The sequence below is a fragment of the Pleurodeles waltl genome, chromosome 3_2, assembly GCF_031143425.1.
Source record: "Pleurodeles waltl isolate 20211129_DDA chromosome 3_2, aPleWal1.hap1.20221129, whole genome shotgun sequence".
In the NCBI taxonomy this organism is placed as follows: domain Eukaryota; kingdom Metazoa; phylum Chordata; class Amphibia; order Caudata; family Salamandridae; genus Pleurodeles; species Pleurodeles waltl.
In genome coordinates, this window is record NC_090441.1 from 87975575 (window position 1) to 87999720 (window position 24146).

At 48.5% G+C, this 24146-nt stretch overlaps 1 protein-coding gene across 1 annotated transcript in view; it reads right to left on the reverse strand.

The window, feature by feature from the left end:
* Positions 1-24146, reverse strand: part of TSPOAP1 (TSPO associated protein 1) — a 2439191-nt gene that overhangs the window by 643870 nt on the left and 1771175 nt on the right. The window contains exon 19 of the mRNA XM_069226865.1: positions 17282-17941. Within this exon, the coding sequence (XP_069082966.1) occupies positions 17282-17941 (660 nt within the window). The remainder of the gene's footprint in view (positions 1-17281; positions 17942-24146) is intronic.

Consider the following 24146-nt stretch of genomic DNA (forward strand, 5'->3'; position numbering starts at 1 on the left):
TACAGAAAAATGCATGAGAGATGTAAGCAGTTAGAACTTGAAAATAAAAATCTACGTGAGCAAATTAGCCAGAACAAATTATTGCAGGATAAAACTGAAATTGTTAAAGCTGTTGCAGGAGAATCTGGCTTTTTACATTCCATTAATGAGGAGGTTAAAAAAGGTGGGGGCCAGTGTGAGTCTCATGAGCAGAGTGGAGATCTACGTGCGCAGAACAGCCCACAGTTGTTGGCAGGAGTTCAAGTGCATTCCTTAAAAGATTACACTGAGCACGAAGTTAAGAATGTTATATTCATACCGCTTTTGCAAAGTACAATGTGTAAAATTAATTCGGACAAGGCAGAGGTACTGTCTCAAAATGTGCAGTTTCTGGGAACTCAGTGGAATCCAGAAAATAGACAGATGTTGTCACAAGTAAAACAAAAGATTTTAGAGTTTCTTACTATTTGCACTAAGCAAGAGACACCGAGTTTCGCAAGCTTGTTTGATTTTTGGAAACAGTACAGCCCTCATCTGTGCAAAATCTTAACACTTTGGTACAAAGTAACTAGGAAAAAACATGAGTTTGAAAGGAGTGAGAAGCAGCTGTGTGCTTTTGATTTGACAAATGAAATAATTCAACAGACTTTAGATTTGTGCGCAGTGCAAGAGGGAAACACTGATGCCACCTTGAGTATGGGTCAGAATCAGGGGAGGACAAGGGTGCCCCTGGAACTTTGGATCAGAAAACTATCTGACTTTGTGGAGCGCTGTACTCCTTTTGAAAAACTGTTTTTGACTAGTTATTGGGCTCTAGTGAATACTGAGCAAATGACGTTAAATGATAATGTAATTCTGAAACCTGAACTATTAATCGTGCAGTGGGTGAAGAGTTCACCTAAATCTCACAGTATAGGACAGGCACAGGAGGCTAGTATCACACACTGGATCAGGTACATGCAAAAGAGGGCTCGAGTCACTGCAGCCCTACATGAACAGGTGTCACAAGGCCCTTTACAGGATGAGGAGAGGGTGCAGGGAGTATCACAGGTAAAAGAGTCAGCAGTAAAATTGAGTGCACCATTTGAATTCTTGTCCCCTGAGGATAAAAAGCATGTTTGTTTGACTAATGATTCATTGAAATGCATGAGTGCTAAAAGAAAATGGAAAGCAGTGTTTTACAATCAAGTTACTGAAAAGTTCTTGTCTACCACAGGAGAAGGAAAAAGTAACCAATATGCAGAGTGGTACAATGTGTGTCAGACTTTAAAGCAAGAGCTGCTTGAGAGGTGTCATTTTTACACTGATTCTTGGTTCACTGCCAATGGATTAGCCGTTTTTTTTTCCACATGGCTTGTACCTAACTGGTTCATTTATTCAAAGGAGGTGAGGAGCAAAGAGTTGTGGATGTTAAAACAGAGCATAGTCATAGATACTAATTGTCCTATTGACTCATTAGAACGCTGGTTCAATTCCCTTGCAGATGTTAAAGAGAAAAGTGCAAAGACAGAAGTGTGAACCCAGAATTCTGACTTGGTGGGGATGGCTAAGTGGGCGCAACAGAAATGTGGACATCTGGGAGAAAAACCCACTTACAGGTGGGCAGAGATTAGAGAGATGCACATTCCCTGAGATTTGATAAAAACTGTGATTTTGCAATGTCCTATTTGCCAGCACACACAACAGAGATCTGCCCCACAAACAGTCAAAGATCAGTTGGGGAGAGGAACGTTACCAGGGCAGATATGGCACATTGATCAGGTTTTAGGGGGAGTGATTGCTGCAGATTACCAAGTCGAAATCAAAATGATGCTGATAACTAGAAGAGAATCTGATGCATTCATACAGATTGGAGACAGAATTGCCCAACTTGTCAGAAGTGCAGTGAATGGAGGTTTGGTAAGGAAGGAGTCTGCCCCAGCCCTTCTGACAGTGCAAGGAAAGGGAAGCTGTGGTGCAGCAGATAAAAACCTCAGTGCTAAGGTGTGGGTTGAATCCCCAAATGATCCTCCAAAACCTGCAGAAATCATAACAAAGGGCCCCAATAACGTCCTGCTGATTATAAAACAAGGAAAAAAGGAAGAAGAAGGGTGCATTTCAGATGACAAATGTTATTTGCAAGAAAAGTCATACTTTTTTCTTTTGCAGATCCTACCACGACTCACCACTAACCATGAGTGTGCTGTGTGGTCTCCCTTCGGGTGTTTGCGTGTGGGGTCGGGGGAGGGACCACACCCCCAACCTGAACCTGACTGATTAAAGTAAAAACCCCATGGATCCATTTTGCGCAACTGGCGTCTTCAGTTCAAGTTCTACATGGGATCAATATAAAGTTTGTCAACTTGTTTGATTACATTCTTCCACTGGAACTAAGTAACATTGCCAGTTAACTGTCTGTGTTTTATTCGTGTGGAAAATTGACTTTCACTTACATTCCAGTAAACCTTTCAGGTGGACCGTGTTCCTTTACATGAGTAGAGCTCATGCTACATCAACTTGCTATTTTAGAGACACTTTTCAATCAGTTATTATCCCAATCAGAGTAAAAAAGCTTCAGTCTTTTCATTGTAAGATGTATCTGATTTGAAAGGTTATGAGATCAATATGTTAATCCACTTCCATTGCTTTACAGTGATTGCTTTTATCGTTCAAATCTGATTTGCTTTTAATGATTTTTTTTTTTGTGTTTTGTTTTTTTGTTTTTGTTTGAAATAAGAGAAAGTCATTGGTCATAGGGTGGATATGTTATGCCATTAATTGTGTTTGACCAATTACTTTGTGTTTCACCACTGCGCATATTAGTTGGTCAATGTTCATTAGTAGTACATTACATGTTGTAATCAGTTTAGCTGCCTATTGGCTTTAACATGGCATTAGACATTACATTTGGTATTTAGGTTAGCTGCCTATTGGCTTTAACATGGCATTAGACAATACATTTGGTATTTAGGTTAGCTGCCTATTGGCTTCAACATGGCATGAGACATTACATTCTGTATTCAGTTTAGCTGCCTATGGGCTTTATCTTGGAGTTCGACACTAAGAGCCTGGAGCTCACTCACTCTTCTGGCTGATGTTTTGGCCACTAGAAACACAGTCTTTAAAACTAGGAATCGTAAGGATCAAGAGTGCAGCGGCTCAAATGGCGACCCCATTAGAAAGGTCAATACTAAATTAAGATCCCACTGTGGCATAACAAACAGAATGGGCGGAAACTTATTAGTGAGACCCTTAATGAACCTCAATACCAAAGGTGACCTAAACAGAGAGGGTTGGTCTGGGAGGCACAGAAAAGCCGACAGCGCTGATAAATAGCCCTTAACTGTGGCAACTGCACAACCTTTTGTGCCAAGGTTAAAGCAAATAATAATACATCAGACAAATGAGCCTTCAAGGGATCAATTTGGTTCTCTCCACACCAACTGACAAATCTGGCCCCTTGCTTGCATAGATCGATTTGGTGAAGTGTCGCCTGGCCGATAAAATAACATCCACCACCTCTGGAGGGAGAGAAAAGGAACTCAGATTGCCTAGTTCAATCTCCAGGTATGAAGGTGCAGGCTCGGGAGGTGGGGGTGTAGAACCTGCCCCTTCGACTGCGAGAGGAGGTCTGCCCTGTAAGGGAGACGGAGCAGAGGGCAGAGAGAGAGTTGGAGAAGGTTTGAATACCACACCCTCCTTGGCCAATCTGGGGCTATTAAGATGAGTTGAGCCCGGTCTTGGCGGATCTTCATCAGAAACCGAGGAATCAAGGGTATGGGGGGGAGGGGAAACACGTAAAGCAACTGACCCTACCAGGACATTTGAAACTCATCCCCTACATTTCCTTGCACCGGATACTGGAGGCTGCAAAACGACGGGCAGTGCGTGTTCTCCTGAGTGGCAAACAGATCTATCTGAGGATACCCCCACATCTGGAAGATGTAAAGAACTAGATCCGGATGAAGACGCCACTCGTGATCGGTCGAGATGAGCTGACTGAGACCGTCCGGACGCACGTTCAGAACTCCGGCCAAATGATTTGCTACCAAGCAAATCTTGTGGTCCTGAAGCCAGGACCAGAGTCGAAGAGCTTCTCTGCAGAGAAGATACGACCCCACTCCTCCTTGCTTGTTTATATACCACATCACGGTAGTGTTGTCCGTCAGGACCTGAACTGGCTGACCGCTAAGGGAAGGGAGGAAGGCCTTGAGAGCCAGACGGATCGCCCGCAATTCCAACAGATTGATGTGAAACCTCTGTTCCACTGGAGACCAGAGACCTTTGAACTCCAGGTCCCCCAGATGAGCTCCCCACCCTAGAGTGGAAGCATCCGTTACAACTGTGGCCACCGGCGGAGGCAGCGAGAATGGCCTTCCTTGCGACAGGTTGCCGATCGCAGCCCACTATTGAAGATCCGGTGCAGTGTCTCTGGATATCCTGATCGAATCCTCAAGATCTCCTTTGTGTTGAAACCACTGCCTGCGGATACAGCACTGAAGAGCCCTCATGTGCCAGCGTGCATGCATGACCAGCAGAATGCAAGAAGCGAACAAACCGAGCAGATGAAGGACCTTGAGGACTGGGACGACCGCTCCATCTTGAAACATTGGAATCAACGCTTGAATGTCCTGAATCCGCTGCGGCGGAAGAAAGGCGCGATTCAATGTTGTGTCCAGTACTGCCACTATGAACAGGAGGCGTTGAGAGGGCTCCAGGTGAGATTTGGGCACTGAGAATCCAAGGTCGAACAACAACTGAGTTGTCGACTGCAGGTGACACCGCAAGAGCTCCGGAGACTTGGCTTTGATCAACCAATCGTCCAGATAAGGAAATACTGCTTTTCCCTTTCTTCTGAGCTCCGCTGCTACCACTGCAATCACCTTCGTAAAGACTCGAGGTGCCGAAGATAGACCAAACGGAAGGACCGCAAACTGATAGTGCTGCGACCCCACCACAAACCGGAGATACTTCCTCTGTGACTTGAGGATCGGAAAATGGAAGTATGCATACTGCAAATCGACAGACACCATCCAGTCGCCTTCATTCAATGATAAAAGAACCTGTGACAGGGTCAGCATCTTGAACTTTTCCTGCTTGAGGAACCAATTCAAAATCCTCAGGTCCAGGATTGGTTGCAACCGACCATCCTTTTTGGGGATCAGGAAGTACCTTGAATAGCAGACCTGACCCCTATCCTGCTCTGAAACCAACTCCACTGCGCCTTTCGACAAAAGGGACATCACCTCCTGTTGCAATAACAGAAGATTGTTGCCCGAACAGAAGAAGGGACGGGGAGCGAAGGGAGGAGTAATTTCCCGAAAGGGAAGAGCATACCCCTTCTTTACAATGCCGATGACCCAGGAGTCTGATGTTATGGTCTCCCACATGGGAAGAAAGTGGGCAAGTCTCCACCCTACCGGAGACGTGTGAGCAGGGAGTGGTGGAGGACTAAGGCTGCTTTCCCTGATGCACCCCTCCTGAGGAAGAGGAAGAGGCAGAGTGCTGCTGGCTGGCACCTCTAGTGCGTACTCTACCCCTGCCCCTGAAGGATCTGTAAGGTAGAGTTCCTGCAGATTGTTGTCCTGCCGCATGGAGCCTGCCACGAAAGGAAGCGCCACAACCAGAACCTCTAAACTTCCTAAAAGATCTAAAAGTAGACGAAGTGGCTGCCTGAAGTCCCAATGACCTCGCAGTGGCTCTACTCTCGTTAAAACGTTCTACAGCAGAATCAGCTTTTGCCCCAAAAAGTTTATCTCCATCAAATGGCAGGTCCAGGAGAGTGGTCTGTACATCCGGGGAGAAACATGATGAACGCAGCCAGGCCTGCAGTCTCGTCGCTATGGATGTGCCCAGAGCCCTTGCCACTGAATCCGAGGTGTCTAGCCCAGATTGAATCACCTGGGTCGCCGCCGCCTAGTGTCCGACAATAGGTTCAATACCTCCTGTGGCAAACCAGGGTGACCCTTAGCCTCATCCATAAGGGCATGAATATAACGCCCCAAAATGCAAGTCGCATTGGTAGACTTTAATGCCATGCTACAAGAAGAAAAGGTATTTTTCGCTGCAGGGTCCATCTTCTTAGACTCCCTGTCCGCAGGGGCCCCGGGGAACGAACCAGGAGCTGAACGGGAGGAGCACGACGCCTGAACAACCAAACTCTCCGGAGTTGGATGCTTGGTGAGAAAGCTTGGATCACCTGGGGCCAAACGACAGCGTCTCGGTACCGCCCTGTTGACGGCTGCCGAAGTCACTGGCTTTTTCCAGATGTCTTTAATGAGGTCCAAAAGAGCCTCAGTGAAAGGCAAAAGAGGCTCCGCCGACGCTGGATGCAGCACTTCGGTCAGGAGGTTTGTCTTCACCTCCGCAGTAGGAATTGGAAGGTCCAAAAAGTCTGCAGCCTTCCTCACCACAGCATGAAATGAAGCAGCCTCCTCCGTATACTCCCCTGGGAAAGCCAGATCCCAATCAGGGGAAGTGTCCAGGCCACTTGCTGTATCTAAGCCTTGTAGGTCTCCCGAAGGCTCCATGATCTCACCTTCCTTTAAATGCTGTCTGCTATACTCCTCTTCCTCCAGGAGCCGTAAAGCCAATCTCCTGGATCGAAGTCTGGATTCGAGCCGCGGCATCGATAAGTCGTTGGCCGACGCCGAAGATCTTCGACGGCGCCACTCCTCGGATCCATCCGACGCCGGACCCTCCAGCGCCACAGGCAACTTCACCGTCGACTGGATCCGTGGCGAATCCATTGGTGCCGGAACAGCGGACGTCGTCGGTGTCACAGGCCTTCTGGGCGATGCCAAGGGCATCGGCGCCAAAGCAGTTCCAGAAGGAAGAAAGGGCATAAAGGGTGTTGGCTTGTAAGGAGCCGGAGCACCCAAGTTAAAGGCCAAAGGACCTGACGGACCCGCATGCCCTCCACCAGGCGCCATGGTGGCAAAGATATTAAACATTGCATTTAAAAATGCAGCGGGATCCGTACCCGGCGCCGGGAAAGCCGGATAAGTCTGAGGTACCGGCACCGGAGGAGAAGCCTATGATGGTCCAGGCATTTCCTGCTCCGGAGAAGCCCTCGCCTCCTGATGATGCTTGACCTCAAACACCGACAGTGGAGACGTCGGAGAAGCCGGAGTCGTCGGAGGTGGAGGCGTGACAGTCGGGCTAATCTCCCACGTCGGCCGTCGTAGAGCTGGCGGAGATCGGGATCGGTCCCTGCTCGATCGGCGCCGTGATTCGTGACGACACCGAGTGTCCCCATGGCGTCGATGAGTCTTCGAAGATCAAGAAGACTCTCTCCAATGCTGCCTTCTCCTTCCTCTTCTTCGAACGGGCAAGAAACAATTTTGCCTCTCGTTCCCTAAGGGCCTTAGGATTCATGCATTGGCATGAGCCGCATGACTCGACCTCATGGTCGGAACTAAGGCACCGTAAACAATTTTCATGGGGGTCCGTGACCGACGTTCGATCCCCACACTGGTTTCAGGGTTTAAAACCCGATTTCCTCGGTTGAGACATAGTTACACCGAAGTGAAACTGTAGCTCCCTGGTAGCCTCAAAGAAAAACCGTTACTTGAAGGCACGGAAAAAAGGGAACTGACATCTGCACGTCGACGAGGGCTTCTTATTGCCTGGATGACATCATACGGCGTCGTGTGGAGTCGGGCAATTGTGACGTCATCATTGACGTGCAGAGCTAGAAGAAAAATCTCTGTCGAAGCTGGCGTGTGGGGAAACTTCTTTAGGTGAGGAATCCACAGGCAGTTGTATCCATCAGAAGAAAGGGGTTACAAAACCTCCCCAGGAGAAAGTGGGTGACACTCTGAGAAATAAAGAAAAAGAGTCCTCTGTAGGCCCCTAAAAACCTGTCCAGGTGGGTGGGCCCCAAGACACCTCACAAAACAAATGTGGGTACCAGGGGAAAAACTGTTGCGCCACAACTGTTGACAGATAGGGCACCACACCAAGGACACCTCTTGTCCCAAAAACAAACCCACTAGCAAATCAGCCACTGTAGCCATAGTGGATGACTCCTCAGATGAGGAAGTCCTCATGGACTTTAACTGGAAGGTGGGCCCCACAAGTGTGTTGGAGATTCCAGAGGGGAGTAGACAATTCCACCACTTACTTGTGAATGGAATACTAGCCACTGCCCTGAGAGATACCTGTACCAGCCACACAATTATGTATGACAGGCTGGTGCTCTCAAACTAGTACATCCAAGGTGAGACTGCCAGGGTACAGTCTAGCCCAGGGGAGGTCAATTATAGGCCTGTAGCCACACTGCCACTAGAGATAGCTGGGACCCTTAGCTGGAGAAGGGTGGTAGTCAGTACAGACCTCCCCCTTGACTGTCTCCCTGAAAATGATCACCCAGAGGTTGGTCAGAGCTAAAAAACCCACCCACTAGGCCTGCCCTCCGATGATGTAGGTACTTACCTACTGGCAGATCCAATTCCGAGTGCCTCAACTTGACCTCTGGACCCGGTCAGACCCTTTGTTGCTGCTGGTGGGTGTTTGGGGTTAACATGAACCCCAATCTGTGCACAACCTAACCCCCAGAGACTTGAGCTGTTTGTCTTGTACTTACTTCAAAACTTTACTAACTTTTCTTCCCCACAAGAACTGTTTCTAAAAATTGCAGTATCCACTTTCAAAGCAGATTTATTATTTTCTTGAAAACCATTTAACTTGCCAGATTGAAACAAAGTGGTGTTCATACATATGTTTGATACTTTGTTATAAATGTACTTACCTGCTGTAGGATGTTGGCTCTGTATGTACTATTTCAAAGTAAGAAATAGCATGCACAGAGTCCAAGGGTTCCCCTTAGAGGTAAGATAGTGGCAAAAAGAGATAATTCTAATGCTCTATTTTGTGGTAGTGTGGTCGAGCAGTAGGCTTATCAGAGGGTAGTGTTAAGCATTTGTTGTACAAACACAGGCAATAAATGAGGAACACACACTCAGAGACAATTCCAGGCCAATAGGTTTTTGTATTGAAAAATATATTTTCTTAGTTTATTTTAAGAACCACAGATTCAAGATTTACAAACAATACTTTAAATGAAAGGTACTTCACTTAGGAACTTTAGGAACTTTGAATTAGCAAAATAGCATATACAGTTTTCACACAAATGGCATATAGCTATTTTAAAACTAGACAGTGCAATTCTCAACAGTTCCTGGGGGAGGTAAGTGTTTGTTAGTTTTTGCAGGTAAGTAAACCACCTATGGGGTTCAAAGTTGGGTCCAAGGTAGCTCACCGTTGGGGGTTTAGGGCAACCCCAAAGTTACCACACCAGCAGCTCAGGGCCGGTCAGGTGCAGAGGTTAAAGTGGTGCCCAAAACGCATAGGCTTCAATGGAGAAGGGGGTGCCCCAGTTCCAGTCTGCCAGCAGGTAAATACCCGCGTCTTCGAAGGGCAGACCAGGGGGGTTTTGTAGGGCACCACGGGGGACACAAGTCAGCACAAAAAGTACACCCTCAGCAGCACGGGGCGGGCGGGTGCAGTGTGCAAACAGGCGTCGGGTTCGCAATAGGTTTCAATGGGAGCTCTTCAGCGATGCAGGCAGGCAAGGGGGGGGGGCTCCTCGGGGTAGCCACCACCTGGACAAGGGAGAGGGCCACCTGGGGGTCGCTCCTGCACTGGAGGTCGGATCCTTCAGGTCCTGGGGGCTGCGGGGCAGTGTCTTTACCAGGTGTCGGGTCTTTGAAGCAGGCAGTCGCGGTCAGGGGGAGCCTCGGGATTCTCTCTCCAGGCGTCGCTGTGGGGGCTCAGGGGGGTCATCTCTGGCTACTCACGGGCTTGCAGTCGCCGGGGAGTCCTCCCTGTAGTGTTTGTTCTCCACAAGTCGAGCCAGGGGCGTCGGGTGCAGAGTGCAAAGTCTCACGCTTCCGGCGGGAAACATGTGTTGTTTCAAAGTTGCTTCTTTGTTGCAAAGTTGCATTCTTTGTGGAGCAGAGCCGCTGTCCTCTGGAGTTCTTGGTCCTTCTAGATGCAGGGTAGTCCTCTGAGGATTCAGAGGTCGCTGGACCCTGTGGAACGTGTCGCTGGAGCATTTTCTTTAATAGTGGGGAGACAGGCCAGTAGAGCTGGGGCCAAAAGAGTTGGTGTCTCCATCTTCTCTGCAGGTTTTTCACCTCAGCAGTCCTTCTTCGTCTTAGGTTGCAGGAATCTATCTTGCTGTGTTCTGGGAGACCCTAAATACTCAATTTAGGGGTGTGTTTAGGTCTGGGGGGTTAGTAGCCAATGGCTGCTAGCCCTGAGGGTGGCTACACCCTCTTTGTGCCTCCTCCCTGAGGGTAGGGGGGGCACATTCCTATCCCTATTGGGGGAATCCTCCATCTGCAAGATGGAGGATTTCTAAAAATTAGAGTCACCTCAGCTCAAGACACCTTAGGGGCTGTCCTGACTGGCCAGTGACTCCTCCTTGTCTTTCTCATTATCTCCTCCGGCCTTGCCGCCAAAAGTGGGGCCGTGACCGGAGGGGGCGGGCAACTCCACTAGCTGGAGTGCCCTGGGGTACTGTAACAAAGGGGGTGAGCCTTTGAGACTCATCGCCAGGTGTTACAGTTCCTGCAGGGGGAGGTGAGAAGCACCTCCACCCAGTACAGGCTTTGTTACTAGCCACAGAGTGACAAAGTCACTCTCCCCATGTGGCCAGCAACATGTCTGGCAGGCTGCTAAAACTAGTCAGCCTACACTGGTAGTCGGTTAAGGTTTCAGGGGGCACCTCTAAGGTACCCTCTGGGGTGTATGTTACAATAAAATGTACACTAGCATCAGTATGCATTTATTGTGCTGAGAAGTTTGATACCAAACTTCACAGTTTTCAGTGTAGCCATTATGGTGCTGTGGAGTTTGTGTATGACAGACTCCCAGACCATATACTCTTATGGCTACCCTGCACTTACAATGTCTAAGGTTTTGCTTAGACACTGTAGGGGCATAGTGCTCATGCACTTATGCCCTCACCTATGGTATAGTGCACCCTGCATTTGGGCTGTAAGGCCTGCTAGAGGGGTGACTTATCTATACCTATAGGCAGTGTGAGGTTGGCATGGCACCCTGAGGGGAGTAAACGGCGGGAAACGTGGAGTCCTTTAAAAGTTGTTTCTTTGTTGCAAGTTTCAGTCTTTTTTTCGGAACAGGGCCGCTGTCCTCAGGAATTCTCGGTCCCTTTAGATGCAGGGTAGTCCTCTGAGGCTTCAGAGGTCGCTGGACCCTGGGGTACGCGTCGCTGTTGCAGTTTTTCTTGAAGTGGGGAGACAGGCCGGTAGGGCTGGGGCCAAAGCAGTTGGTGTCTCCGTCTTCTCTGCAGGGCTTTCAGGTCAGCAGTCCTTCTTCGTCTTCAGGCTGCAGGAATCTGTTTTCCTCGGTTCTGGGGGCCCCTAAATACTAAATTTAGGGGTGTGTTTAGGTCTGGGGGGTTAGTAGCCAATGGCTACTAGCCCTGAGGGTGGCTACACCCTCTTTGTGTCTCCTCCCTGCGGGGAGGGGGGCACATCCCTAATCCTATTGGGGGAATCCTCCATCTGCAAGATGGAGAATTTCTAAAAGTCAGAGTCACCTCAGCTCAGAACACCTTAGGGGTTGTCCTGACTGGCCAGTGACTCCTCCTTGTTTTTCTCATTATCTCCTCCGGCCTTGCTGCCAAAAGTGGGGCCGTGGCCGGAGGGGGCGGGCATCTCCACTAGCTGGGATGCCCTGTGGCGCTGTAACAAAGGGGGTGAGCCTTTGAGGCTCACCGCCAGGTGTTACATTCCCTGCAGGGGAAGGTGAGCAGCACCTCCACCCAGTACAGGCTTTGTTACTAGCCACAGAGTGACAAAGGCACTCTCCCCATGTGACCAGCAACATGTCTGGTGTGGGGCAGGCTGGCAAAACTAGTCAGCCCACACTGGAAGTCAGGTATGTTTTCAGGGGGCATCTCTAAGATGCCCTCTGCGGTGTATTTCACAATAAAATGTACATTGGCATCAGTGTGCATTTATTGTGCTGAGAAGTTTGATACCAAACTTCCCGGTTTTCAGTGTAGCCATTATGGTGCTGTGGAGTTTGTGTATGACAGACTCCCAGACCATACACTTTTCTGGCTACCCTGCACTTACAATGTCTAAGGTTTTGCTTAGACACTGTAGGGGCATAGTGCTCATCACCAATGCCCTCACCTATGGTATAGTGCACCCTGCCTTAGGGCTGTAAGGCCTGCTAAAGGAGTGACTTATCTATGCCATGGGCAGTGTGAGGTTGGCATGGCACTCTGAGGGCAAGATGCCAAACAGTGTGTCAGTGCTGAGTGAGGGGTCCCCAGGGTGGCAGAAGACATGCTGCAGCCCTTAGAAACCTCCCCTGGCATCAGGGCCCTTGGTACCAGTTACAAGGGACTTACCTGGATGCCAGGGTGTGCCAACTGTGGAGACAAAGGTACAGTTTTAGGGAAAGAACACTGGTGCTGGGGCCTGGTTAACAGGCCTCAGCACACTTTCAAATCATAACTTGGCATCAGCAAAGGCAAAAAGTCAGGGGGTAACCACGCCAAGGAGGCATTTCCTTACACCTCCCTTGGCATGGTTACCCCTAACATTTTGCCTTTTGTTGATGCAAGTTATGATTGAAAGTGTGCTGGGATCCTGCTAACCAGGCCCCAGCACCAGTGTGCTTTCCCTAAACTGTACCTTTGTTCCCATATTTGGCACAGCCCACACTGGTAAGTCCCTTGTAACTGGTACCCCTGGTACCAAGGACCCTGTGGCCAGGGAAGGTCTCTAAGGGCTGCAACATGTATTATGCCACCCTGGAGACCCCTCACTCAGCACATGCACACTGCCTCACAGCTTGTGTGTGCTGGTGGGGAGAAAATTACTAATCTGACATGGCACTCCCCTCAGAGTGCCATGCCCTTAACCCACTGCCTGTGGCATAGGTAAGTAACCCCTCTAGCAGGCCTTACAGCCCTAAGGCAGGGTGCACTATACCACAGGTGAGGGCATAGTTGCATGAGCACTGCGCCCCTACAATGTCTAAGCTAAACCGTAGACATTGAAAGTGAAGGGTAGCCATAAAGAGTAAATGGCCTGGCAGTCTGTCAAATACGAACTCCGCAGATCCATAATGGCTACACTGAAATCTCTGAAGTCTGGTATCAAACGTCTCAGCACAATAAATGCACACTGATGCCAGTGTGGAATTTATTTCAAAATGCACACAGAGGTCATCTGCCCCCTGCATGCTAGTCCGACTCCTAGTGTTAGGCTGACCAGTTCCTGCCAGCCTGCCACAACCAAATGAGTTTCTGGCCACATGGGGTGAGTGCCTTTGTCACTCTGGCCAGGAACAAAGCCTGCACTGGGTATAGGTGCTTCTCTTCTCACCTCAAAGGCTCATGCCTGTTGTTGCAGCGCCCCAGGGCATCCCACCTAGTGGAGATGCCTGCCCCTCCAGACACAGCCCCCACTTTTGGCAGCAAGTCCGGAGGAGATAATGAGGAAAAAAAGGAGGAGTCACCTAAAGTGCCCTGAGCTGAGGTGACCCCTGCCTCAAGAAATCCTCCATCTTGATTTTGGAGGATTTCCCCAATAGGAATAGGGATGTGCCACCTCCCCTAAGGGAGGAGGCACAAAGAGGGTGTAGTCATAAACACACCCCTAAATTCAGTATTTAGGGTCGACCCTGAACACAGGAAATCAGATTCCTGCAACTTACAACAAGAAGGACGGCTGACCTGAAAGCCCCGCAGAGACGACGGAGATGATAACTGACTTGGCCCCAGCCCTACCGGGCTGTCTCCAGACTCAAAGAACCTGCACAGTGATGCATCCAGCGGGACCAGCGACCTCTGAGGACTCAGAGGACTGCCCTGCACCCAAAGGACCAGGAACCTCCTGGGAACAGCGGCACTGTCCAGAAACAGCAACAAACTTGCAACAAAGAAACAACTTTAAAGCCCACGGCTGGAGTCCAGGACAACCAACACCGCAGAGAGGACTCCCAGACGATTCCAATGAGGTGGACATCCTGAGCTGACCTCCCTGCACCCCCACAGCGACGCCTGCATAGAGGATCCAGAGGCTCCCCCTGACTGCGACTGCCTGGTAACAAAGGAACCCGACGCCTGGACCAAGCACTGCACCCGCAGCCCCCAGGACTGAGAGGAACCACCTACCAGTGCAGGAGTGACCAGCAGGCGGCCCTCATCCTAGCCCAGTCGGTGGCTGGCCTGAGAAGCCCCCCTGTGCCCTGCCCGCATCAGCAGAGTGACCCCCGGGTCCCTCCATTGCTTTCAATAGCAAACCCGATGCCTACATTGCACACTGCACACAGCCGCCCCTGTGCCGCTGAGGGTGTGTATTGTGTGCTTGTGTCCCCCCACCCCCCCAAGTGTTCTACAAAACCCCCCTGGTCTGCTCCCGGAGGACTTACCTGCTAGCAGACTGGAACCAGAGCACCCCTGTCCTCCATAGGTGCCTATGTGTTTTCGGCCCCCTCTGACCTCTGCACCTGACTAGCCCTGTGTTGCTGGTGTGGTGGGTTTGGGTTGCCTTGAACCCACAACAGTGGGCTGCCTATGCCCAGGAAACTGAACTTGTAAGTGCTTTACTTACCTGAAAAACTAAGCCATACTTACCTCCCCCAGGAACTCTTGATTTTTGCACTGTGTCCACTTTTAAAATAGCGTATTGCCATTTTAACTAAAACTGTGTATGTTACTGCTTAAATTCAAATTTTCTTACTTATCTGTGTGGAGTACCTTACATTTTATGTATTTACTTCAAATCTTGAATCTTGTGGTTCTAAAAGAAAAGGTATTTTTCTATATAAAATCTGTTGGCCTGGAGTTATGCCTTTGAGTGTGTGTTCCTCGTTTATTGTCTGTGTGTGTAGCACAAATGCTTAACACTACCCTCTGATAAGCCTACTGCTCAACCACACTACCACAAAATAGAGCATTAGAATTATCTAATTTTGCCACTATCTTACCTCTAAGGGGAACCCTTAGACTCTGTGCACACTATCTCTTACTTTGAGATAGTATATTCAGAGCCAACTTCCTACAATCACCTTTTTCTTTGTGTTGAGTTATTTATTCTAAGGCAGGGGGAATTAAACACAATGGATCCTACTATCACATATTTCAGAAAGTGATATTGTAGGTGTAGGAGGCTGGCTCAGTTTATTGTGTACATCTATGGTGTGGCACCCTATACTGAGTTCAGGCAACACTTAGTGATAGTGTGTTGGTGCCTAGGTAACAAAAGCTCTGTAGGGGTAGCTGTGGAGAGCAGCTTAGGCTTATCAGAGAGGAGTGTAAAGCACTTACAATACTGCAATAGTCAGTCACTGATGTTCACACAAGAAAAAAACCACACCAATTGTTACAAAAATAAAGTATTCTTATTTTACCACTAGTACTATCCTAATGTTGGCATATCCCCACTCGAAGAGATCTACGCATAACAAATATACTTAGTAACAAATAGGAAAATCATAGAAATATATGGGACCCTATAAGGGGGGGGGGGGAAGACGTCACCTAGCTTGCCTAACCATTCAAATGTTCCCAGGGGTGTCTGCCCATCTTGTTTCCAAGATGGCAGAATCCAGGGGCCACTTGGCAGCTCCCTAAGGGAGGAGCTGGACTTTGGGTTAGTCTTTCCCCTGTCCTTTGTGTGGTTCCTGAACTGGTGCAAACCGGGTTATGCGAGGAGGGCACCACATGTGCCCTTCTAAGCAGTCTGGTGGCGCCCCACCCCAACCCAGAGACACCTATTTCTAAAGAAGAGGTGGTCACACCTCTCTCTTATAGGAAATCCTTTGTCCTGCCTTCCCCTACCCAAGTTAAGCTCAGAAGCAGGAGGGAAGAACTTTGTCTGGGGTCGGCAGCAGCACGGGCTGGCATGCAGACACTGCAAGGCTATACAGACAGATTTGGGGGATCCTCTAAGGACACCCCCCAGAGTACATGGTATCATGCAACTTACACTGTAATCAGTATATTTGCATGATTTCATCATGTTTGATACAAACGTTCCTAGATTCAGAGAAGCTATTATGTAGTTGGACCTTGCTTGTTGACCAGTGTCCACTACATACCTTAAGCTGACTTCCACGCACTTACAAAGTACAGAAAATGGAATCTGGGGTTTGTAGGGGTACTGCTCATGCAGGGGTATCCTCACACTCAGGACCATGCACCCTGCCCTTGGGCTGAAGAGACTACCAGTGTGGTATTCAAGTGCAGTGACCACAATATAAGGCTAGCCTTATATCTAGAGTGAAAGGTGCATGCCCCATTTCACACAGGCTGCAATGGCAGGTCTGCAGACACATTTTTTGTGGGCTCCCATGGGTGGCATAATACATGCTGCAGCCCATGGGATACCCCTGGGGTACCAATGCCCTGAGTACCTAAGAACCTTTTACCAGGGACTTACTGGGGGACCCCATATGCCAATGGTGGGTGAAGGAATCACTTACCAGGTCAATTTTAGGGGAGAGAGCACCCACACTAGGGTCCTGGTTAGCAGGACTCCAGTGTACTACACTCTAAACACACTGACACCATGCAAAAAGTGGGGGTAACTATGTCAGAAAGATTCTACTTTCCTACAGTAAGTCACTTAGGATTGTTTAATCATGACTTTTATGGAAATACTTTGTTGAAAAATAGACTTTAGCAAAGGTAGAACAGTGTACAGTATCTTCCTCACTGGGGAAAATATCCTAACTGACTCCCTCGTGGCATGAAGTGATTGTGCATCCTGCAAGAGTCCTAGAGAACAGTGTCAGCTTTCCACTGCTTGCAGTACATGCATTCAGTCACCACTTCCTGTTTTTATTTTTACATGTACAATAAATGTTATTTAGCAGTGGCGCCTTCACCCAAATTTACTGTTTTGTGTGTATTTTCTTGATGAGATAAAAGACAGAAAGAAATTGTTGCCTTATTAGGGATGCTTTATAGGTTTGTGTTGGTTGCATCTAAAAACATGTTATTTAAAAAAACTGTGTTCTGGGATACCAGACGTGAGCAGAGATACTCTCCGTTTTATGACTGGCCAATACAATCCTATGATCTTGAAAGGTGACGTTTTATTTTATATGTGTACCTAGCTTAGCATTTTACGTGTTTCTTAACTTTCTTTTCTCTTTTTTTCCTCTGGAGGCTTTAAGGTGATACATGGTGATGAACAATTGATTACATTTAACATACAATGACATAACATTTAGATAAGGATTTCAAATAGCAAAGTATTATTTTCAGTTAGTACTAAGTTTTTATTACACATACTGTTCTTCTTCAGCCAGGACTAAAAGCACTTACCTGGTTCTCATGTTGTAAGTTACTGTCAATTGCCGGCAGAGTTGACATTCTTGGTATTGCTGAAACTTCACAAAACTTAGGATGTAAGGCATGTTCTACAGGATGGCCACAATCTGCAGCATGAACAATGGTACAAGGTGTACCTTGGATGTGAGCCATGTGTGCTTTTGCTTCTAACAAACTGATGCTTTGGCTTATAACTCGACATGGATGCCCAGAGAAAGCACAGTGGCCTAAATCAAGATCATTTACAGGCTCCTCATTAGGCAGAGAATCAAACTGTCCACCACCACCTACAGGTGATTCAGTGTGAAGCGTGTGTTCCTTAATTTCAAATTCATTGGCGACAGTCTGGTTGGAGAGTTTGGCATTAGATTTGGAAGTTGTTTCACTCTGTGTAGAGTATGGGGATGATGTAAGCCTTTTTCGAGAGTCTAGGTATTCACTAAATGGTGGCTCATAAACAAGGCTATTGTTAAGGAGAAACAAAGAGTCTGGTACTTTCAACAAGGCAGATGGGATCTGAGCTGGCACTGAATCTACAGATTCCCCTTGAGGAGACATAGTCCTCACTGATACCTCTCGTGACACTTGCAGTAGCTGCAGGTGGGACATTCCCAACAGTACGCTTCCAGCAGTTGGAGATGTAACTTCCAGCACCTGAAAGACAAAGAAGAAAATAAATTGATATTCAATCTTTACGATTTTAGCTGCACTAAGTAGATACCATCTGTAATGATATGTGAGTTTTGACCACTGACTCCACGTTGCACTTAGCCTAGCAGTACACCGTCACATTAGTGACCATCAGCTTAATTTTGCCTACTGACTTTATTTTAGCATTAGCCACTGCCACGTCAAAAGCTTCAAGTAGTTTTCCACTCTTACAATGTGCACATGTATATAATTTTTTGTGTACTTTTCCACCAAGGGCTTAGGCTGATAAGAATGTACTAAGACGGCAGGGAACGGTCTTATTTTGAATTGGCACCTTGGAATTGTGTTATTGTCCATGCTGGCCTAAAGGAATCAGTATTTTATTAATAAACTTCTGCAGTGAGAGGGTTCTGAAATTTTCCTCTCTTGTTTGTTCAAAGTATGAGGCTGAGACCAGATGGACCGGGGACAGAAAGTGTTTGCAGATATCAAGCATTTCCAGGACGCTGGAGTGTGTCATCCTTCTTGTGAGAATAATTGATCTCTCTCTCTTCGATCGATTCTGGGATCTGATGCTGAATAGGAGGGAGATGAAGCAGTGATGCCCTTGCCTCATGGTGATGCATATTTTTTAATTCATTATTTGCTTCGCATTATAATATAGATACAAATATTTGCTGTGTATATTACAGTGGAGAATCATTTGTGCATGTTTTTATTTCACTGCTGTGACCAGTTTTAAACGTGTGCTTTCAGCATGCTAATCTCCTTTAGGAACCTTGCGTAGTGAAATAATAAATGTCTTCGTTGGACTAAAAAGTGCATTCCAGAGATTTCTGTCAGTGCATGAGTTTTTCAGCTCGGTCACTAGTGAAGCAAAACATTTTAGTCGGACAGTCTAAAGAGAGGTTGGAAGTTGAAAGTGTACGATTAAAAGTGTAAATGTTTTTATTCAGAGAGTTAAAGGAAGCACCGCACCGCAAACCATGTCTGAAAATGCATGTGAAATTAAAATGACTTATGATGTCTTGGCAAATGTGTTTTCTTGTTTATCAGGACTTTCTACATTTTGGGATGGCTGCTTGGATAAAACAGAATTAATAACTGTACTGATATGTTTAAAAAAGGTGCTTTTTGAATGGAATGATGAACTTTGTGTTCTTGACAGGAGGGTTTGGACACTTTTGTCTGCTTTTTTTAATTATTTAATTATTTATTCATTATATATAGGTAAACATACAACAACTGCATTCAATAACATAAAAAAAAAAACATAGTTAAATGTCACTGGATCACTGGTATCTATCAACACCAGATGTGTAACCTGTGATATCTAGCAATTTTACAAGAACAATTTTACTACATTTCCATTTAGCGCAATAATAGACAATATCATCTACAATGGTATGTTAACATGTTAGTGCGGACCCAGAATTGGGTCTAGGTCACACAGGTGTTCAAGTATAGAGAAAATACACCAGAGTCCAGTTGAATAAAGAGGAAATGGAGACAGGCAGTGAGGAAGAAGGGAAAGCGACAGAGTCGTTCATTTATATCCAACTGTGCAGCGGCAGGGAAACAGGTATAGCAACCAGGATATCGGTTGGAGTAGCCAGTTATGTTTTCTCTTTTTTTCCTTCTCCCTTTTCTTTTCCTTCTCTTTTTTTTCTTCTGTCTCCTCCTTTTTCCCCCCGTATCCTTACAAAGCAGACTCTAAATATGATCTCAGTGGGGCCCATATATCCCTCGGAAGCGAGCCCTCAGGGCCAGCTCCCAGCAAATTATTAATTGTTCCTGACAAAATGAGGCATCTCGAAGCCAGTCCGGTACGCGTGGGGCTCTGCCATGTCCCCAACACATCGCAACCCTGCGCTTAGCCATCAGCAACAACAGACCGACCAGCCTTCTATAGGTCGACGACACTCCCTCCACGCATCCAAGTAGCGCCAGTCTGGGAGAGATGGGCAGGTCCAAGCCAGTCATTTCCCCGAGTGTGCGTATTACCTCTAGCCAATAAGTATGGACTCCCTGACAGTACCAAGCAAGGTGCAAAAAGCCGGCCTTTGGAGCGTGGCACCTCTCACAGCATGCATCAGCGCGCAGCCCATGGTGTGCAACTTTTGGGGGGTATAATATAAGCGGTGCAGGAATTTAAAGTGTATAAGGCGCAGCCTATAATTTGGCAATAAAACTCTCATATGTGCACAACTCTTTTGCCATTCCTCCTCAGAGATGCTCTTGCCAATATCCGTCTCCCATCTAATTCTGGCAGACGAACCAGCACTCCCCCGCTGACCTTGAGCATTATTATATAGTTTGGTAATTAACCTACGGGGGACTGCGTGCAGCACATCATCTCTAATGCCTGGCACGCCAATGGTGCTTCGGGGAGGCCAGAAAAGCAGGTGCGGAGCATCGCACTGACTCACAATACATACAACCTATGTAGCGCATTATCGCGTCCATCCTCAAGCGGCATCTAGGAGGAGATCAGCCGCCCCTCAACAAACCAGTCATCCAGCTTAGTCAAATCCGAGTCTCGAAGGAAGCCACACAGCCGCGCATCTCGGTGCATCCACTTGTCCGCGACATCGAGCACAGACCTCGATGGAGCGAAGGGCTCGCCCATGCCACAGCAGCGCAACAGGACAATCCAAGCTCGGGCCGTGCACGCAACAGCATCCACCCCATGAGGCCGAGGCCGGACAGGGTTCCCTAAAAATCTGAGACAGACCGTCAGGCCACACCAAATCACTTTCAGGCGCAAGGTGTATCAGATATCGGACAGGGTGTATCCCGTAGGGCGCGAAGTGTGCCTCAGCACAGTAATAGTAAAGTTCTAAGTCAGGGGCAGCCAGACCACCCAGCTCGAAGGGCAGCGTAAGCATCTCCCAGGAGTCCCTGGGCTGACCGCCCTGCCCATGCCAGTCGTATCACAGCAGAGCGGAGTCGTCGCAAGAAGCTCGCAGTGAGATGTATAGGGATATTCACAAACAAATATAGAAACTTGGGCAATACCATTATCTTTGCAATAGCAATGCGTCCCGTTAACGAAAGAGGCAGCAAGCGCCACATCTCCACCTTCTCCTCCAGCCAAGCGACGGCCCTGCCATAATTGGCCAGCCAGAGAGCATCAACATCTTGACTCAGCTAAATTTCCAAGTAACGTACAGGTTCATCCGTCCAGCCGATCGGATACCCGGAAGAGGAGCGCATCGTTTTGGTAGAGAGAGACATCACCACCGACTTGGACCAGTTAATTTTAATGCCTGAGAAGGTGCCAAACTGCACTATTTCATAAAGCAAAACTTCAAGATTTAGCCGTGATTCACGGACATAAAGTGCAATGTTATCTGCATACATAGAAGCCAGTATTGAGCACTGACGGTATGCAAGCCCCCGATCGCTATGATGTTGTTTTAAGCACGCAGCCAGAGGCTCCATTGCAACCGCGAAAAGCAGCAGCGATAGAGGGCACCCCTGGCGAGTTCCCACAGCCACTCGAAAGGGGCCAGAGGCACTTCCATTTAACCGCAGCCTAGCAGTGGGCACCGTATACAACAGGTGAATCAGTTTCACAAAGCGAGCGCTCATTCCCACTCTGGCGAGCAGCTCAAACATGTACTTCCATGCCAGCGAGTCAAAAGCTTTAGTAGCGTCTAAAAACACCGCGGCCGCATCCTCTTCAGCATCAATTGTGCCTGCAACCGCAAAATACGTATGCAAATTATGGGATGTGGATCGGCCCGGCACAAAGCCAGACTGGTCTAGAAGAACCAGCTTCAGAAGCAGCAGCGGTAATCGTGCCACTATCATTTTGGCCATGATTGTATTATTTATATTAATCATAGAAAGCGGGCAGTACGAGTCACAACAGCGTGGATCCTTGCCAGGTTTCAAAATTTTAACTAATAAAGCCTCGTGCACGGATGCAGGGAGAACCCCAGTCTCCATTGCCTCCGCATACACTCCGGGAAGCTGGGGGCAAGTACTTCTGCGAATTCATTACAGAAGGCAGGGGTCAGGCCATCTTAGTCCAGGGGATTTATCTCCAGGAAGACCCCAGATGGCTGATTTCACCTCCTTGACTGAGAAGGGCACGTCTAAATAGGATCTGTGCGCATCATCAAGCCAAAGAAGACTAATCTCGGAGAAGTAAGCCTGCGCTGCCTTGGTATCTAACCCAGAGGGCTCCGCATACAGCACCACAAAAAAAAAAAAAAAAAAAAAAAAAAAAAAAAAAAGAAAATCGGTCAACACCTGCATTACCCCCTCCACCCCGGCCATGCTGCAAGAAGAGAAAATTTTCTTCGAGGATTGCTCCATCCTCTTGGATTCTCTGTCTGTTGGAACACCAGGGAATGTACCGGGGGCAGATTTCACAGAACATGATGCCTGAACCACCAAACTCTCCGGAGTCAGGTGACGAGATAGAAATGGTGGATCTCCTGGGGCACTCCTATGCCTTCTCGCCACTGCCCTGTTCACCGCAGGAGATGTCACTGGCTTTTTCCACAGGTCCATAATAGGCTCAGTCAACGCCTCATTAAAAGGCAACAAGGGGTCAGCACTGGAGGAAGAAGGATGAAGAACCTCTGTGAGCAGGTTAGTCTTGACTTCTGCCGAGGACAAAGGCAAATCTAGATAGTCAGCCGCCTTCCTCACCACAGCATGGAAAGAGGAGGCCTCCTCAGTAAACTCCCCCGGAGAAGCAATGTCCCACTCCGGGGAAGTATCCAAGCCACTTGCAGTGGAAAGTCCTTGAAAATCATCAGAAGGCTCTATCTCACCTTCCTCAAGCCTTCTGTATTCCTCTTCCTCCAGAAGCCTCAACGCCTTCCTCCGAGATCTTAAATGGGTTTCCAGAGCCGGCGTCGACATGGACTCCATCGACGCGATGATCTCAGACCTTGAGTTGGTTCCGGAAGACCCCCGGATTCAACCGGCGCCGATGACCTCCTCGACGCCGAATGTGCAGAAGGAGATGGAGCCGGTCTGGATGAGGCCACCAATGACGCCGGATGGCGCGGAGAAGGAGTCGGACGAGAAGCCGACGGATCCACGGTCCCAGGCGAAGGACTCCTGCCAGGGGAAACCCCCGGCGCCAGACCACCAGGCTCTGAAGGGCAGAAGGGCATGAATGGAGCAGCCCTGTACGACGCCGGCGAGCCCAAATTGAATGCCAATGGCCCTTGGGACCCGCCGGTGCACCAGCAGGGGCCATGGCATGAAACACAGCATACATCGCATTAAAAAATGCGGCCGGATCCGTCCCTGGAGTCGGGAACGCTGGGTACTGCTGTGTAGACGTCTGGGGAACATCAGGATCCCTCGGCGCCGGTGAGAAACGAGGACTACCTTGAGTGACCTCATAGACTGAAGGTGCCGGTGACAACCCCGGACTCTCCGGCTGAGGCGTGACCGTAGGACTCATTTCCCACGTCTTCTGGCGCCGTGACGAACGAGACCTCGAACGACTCCTCGATCAGCTCCGCTCCGACCGGTGCCGAGAGTCATGACGGCGCCTGGAGTCATGATGATGTCGCTTCTTATGTTTTTTTGGGAGAAGCATGGGAAGAAACCTTCTTGTGTTCCTTCTTCTTTGCCTTGGCCAAGAAGAGCTTCGCTTCTCGTTCCTTCAGAGCTTTTGGATTCATGCTCTGGCACGAAGAACAGCCTTCCACATCATGCTCAGAGCTCAAACACCAAATACAATCCGAATGGGGGTCGGTCACTGACATCCGACCCCCGCATTCCCTACACGGCTTAAACCCGGACTTCTTCGGAGGCGACATTGTAACCTCAAGAGATCGCTACAGTAACCAACGGGCCAGGAAGAAAAACCGTTGAAGTCGGATGCACGGAAAAAGGAAAAACTGATGTTAGTACGCCGACGGGGACCTCTTATTGGCACGCTGACGTCAGACGGAGTCACGTGGAGCCGTGCCATTATGACGTCCTCGTCGACGTAGACAGCTAGGAAGAAGACTTTCCGTCGGATACTGGCACAGGGATCGAATTCATAAGGTGAGGAATCCACAGGTAGTTGTATCCATCAGAAACAAGCCTTGCTAGCTGCAAGAGTCGCGGTTGAGGATTTTGGGTGCTGCTAGGGCCCAGGAAGGACCAGGAGGTCGTCCCTTGGAGGAGGAGACAGAGGGGGTGCTCAGCAACAAGGAGAGCCCACACAGAAGCAGGCAGCACCCGC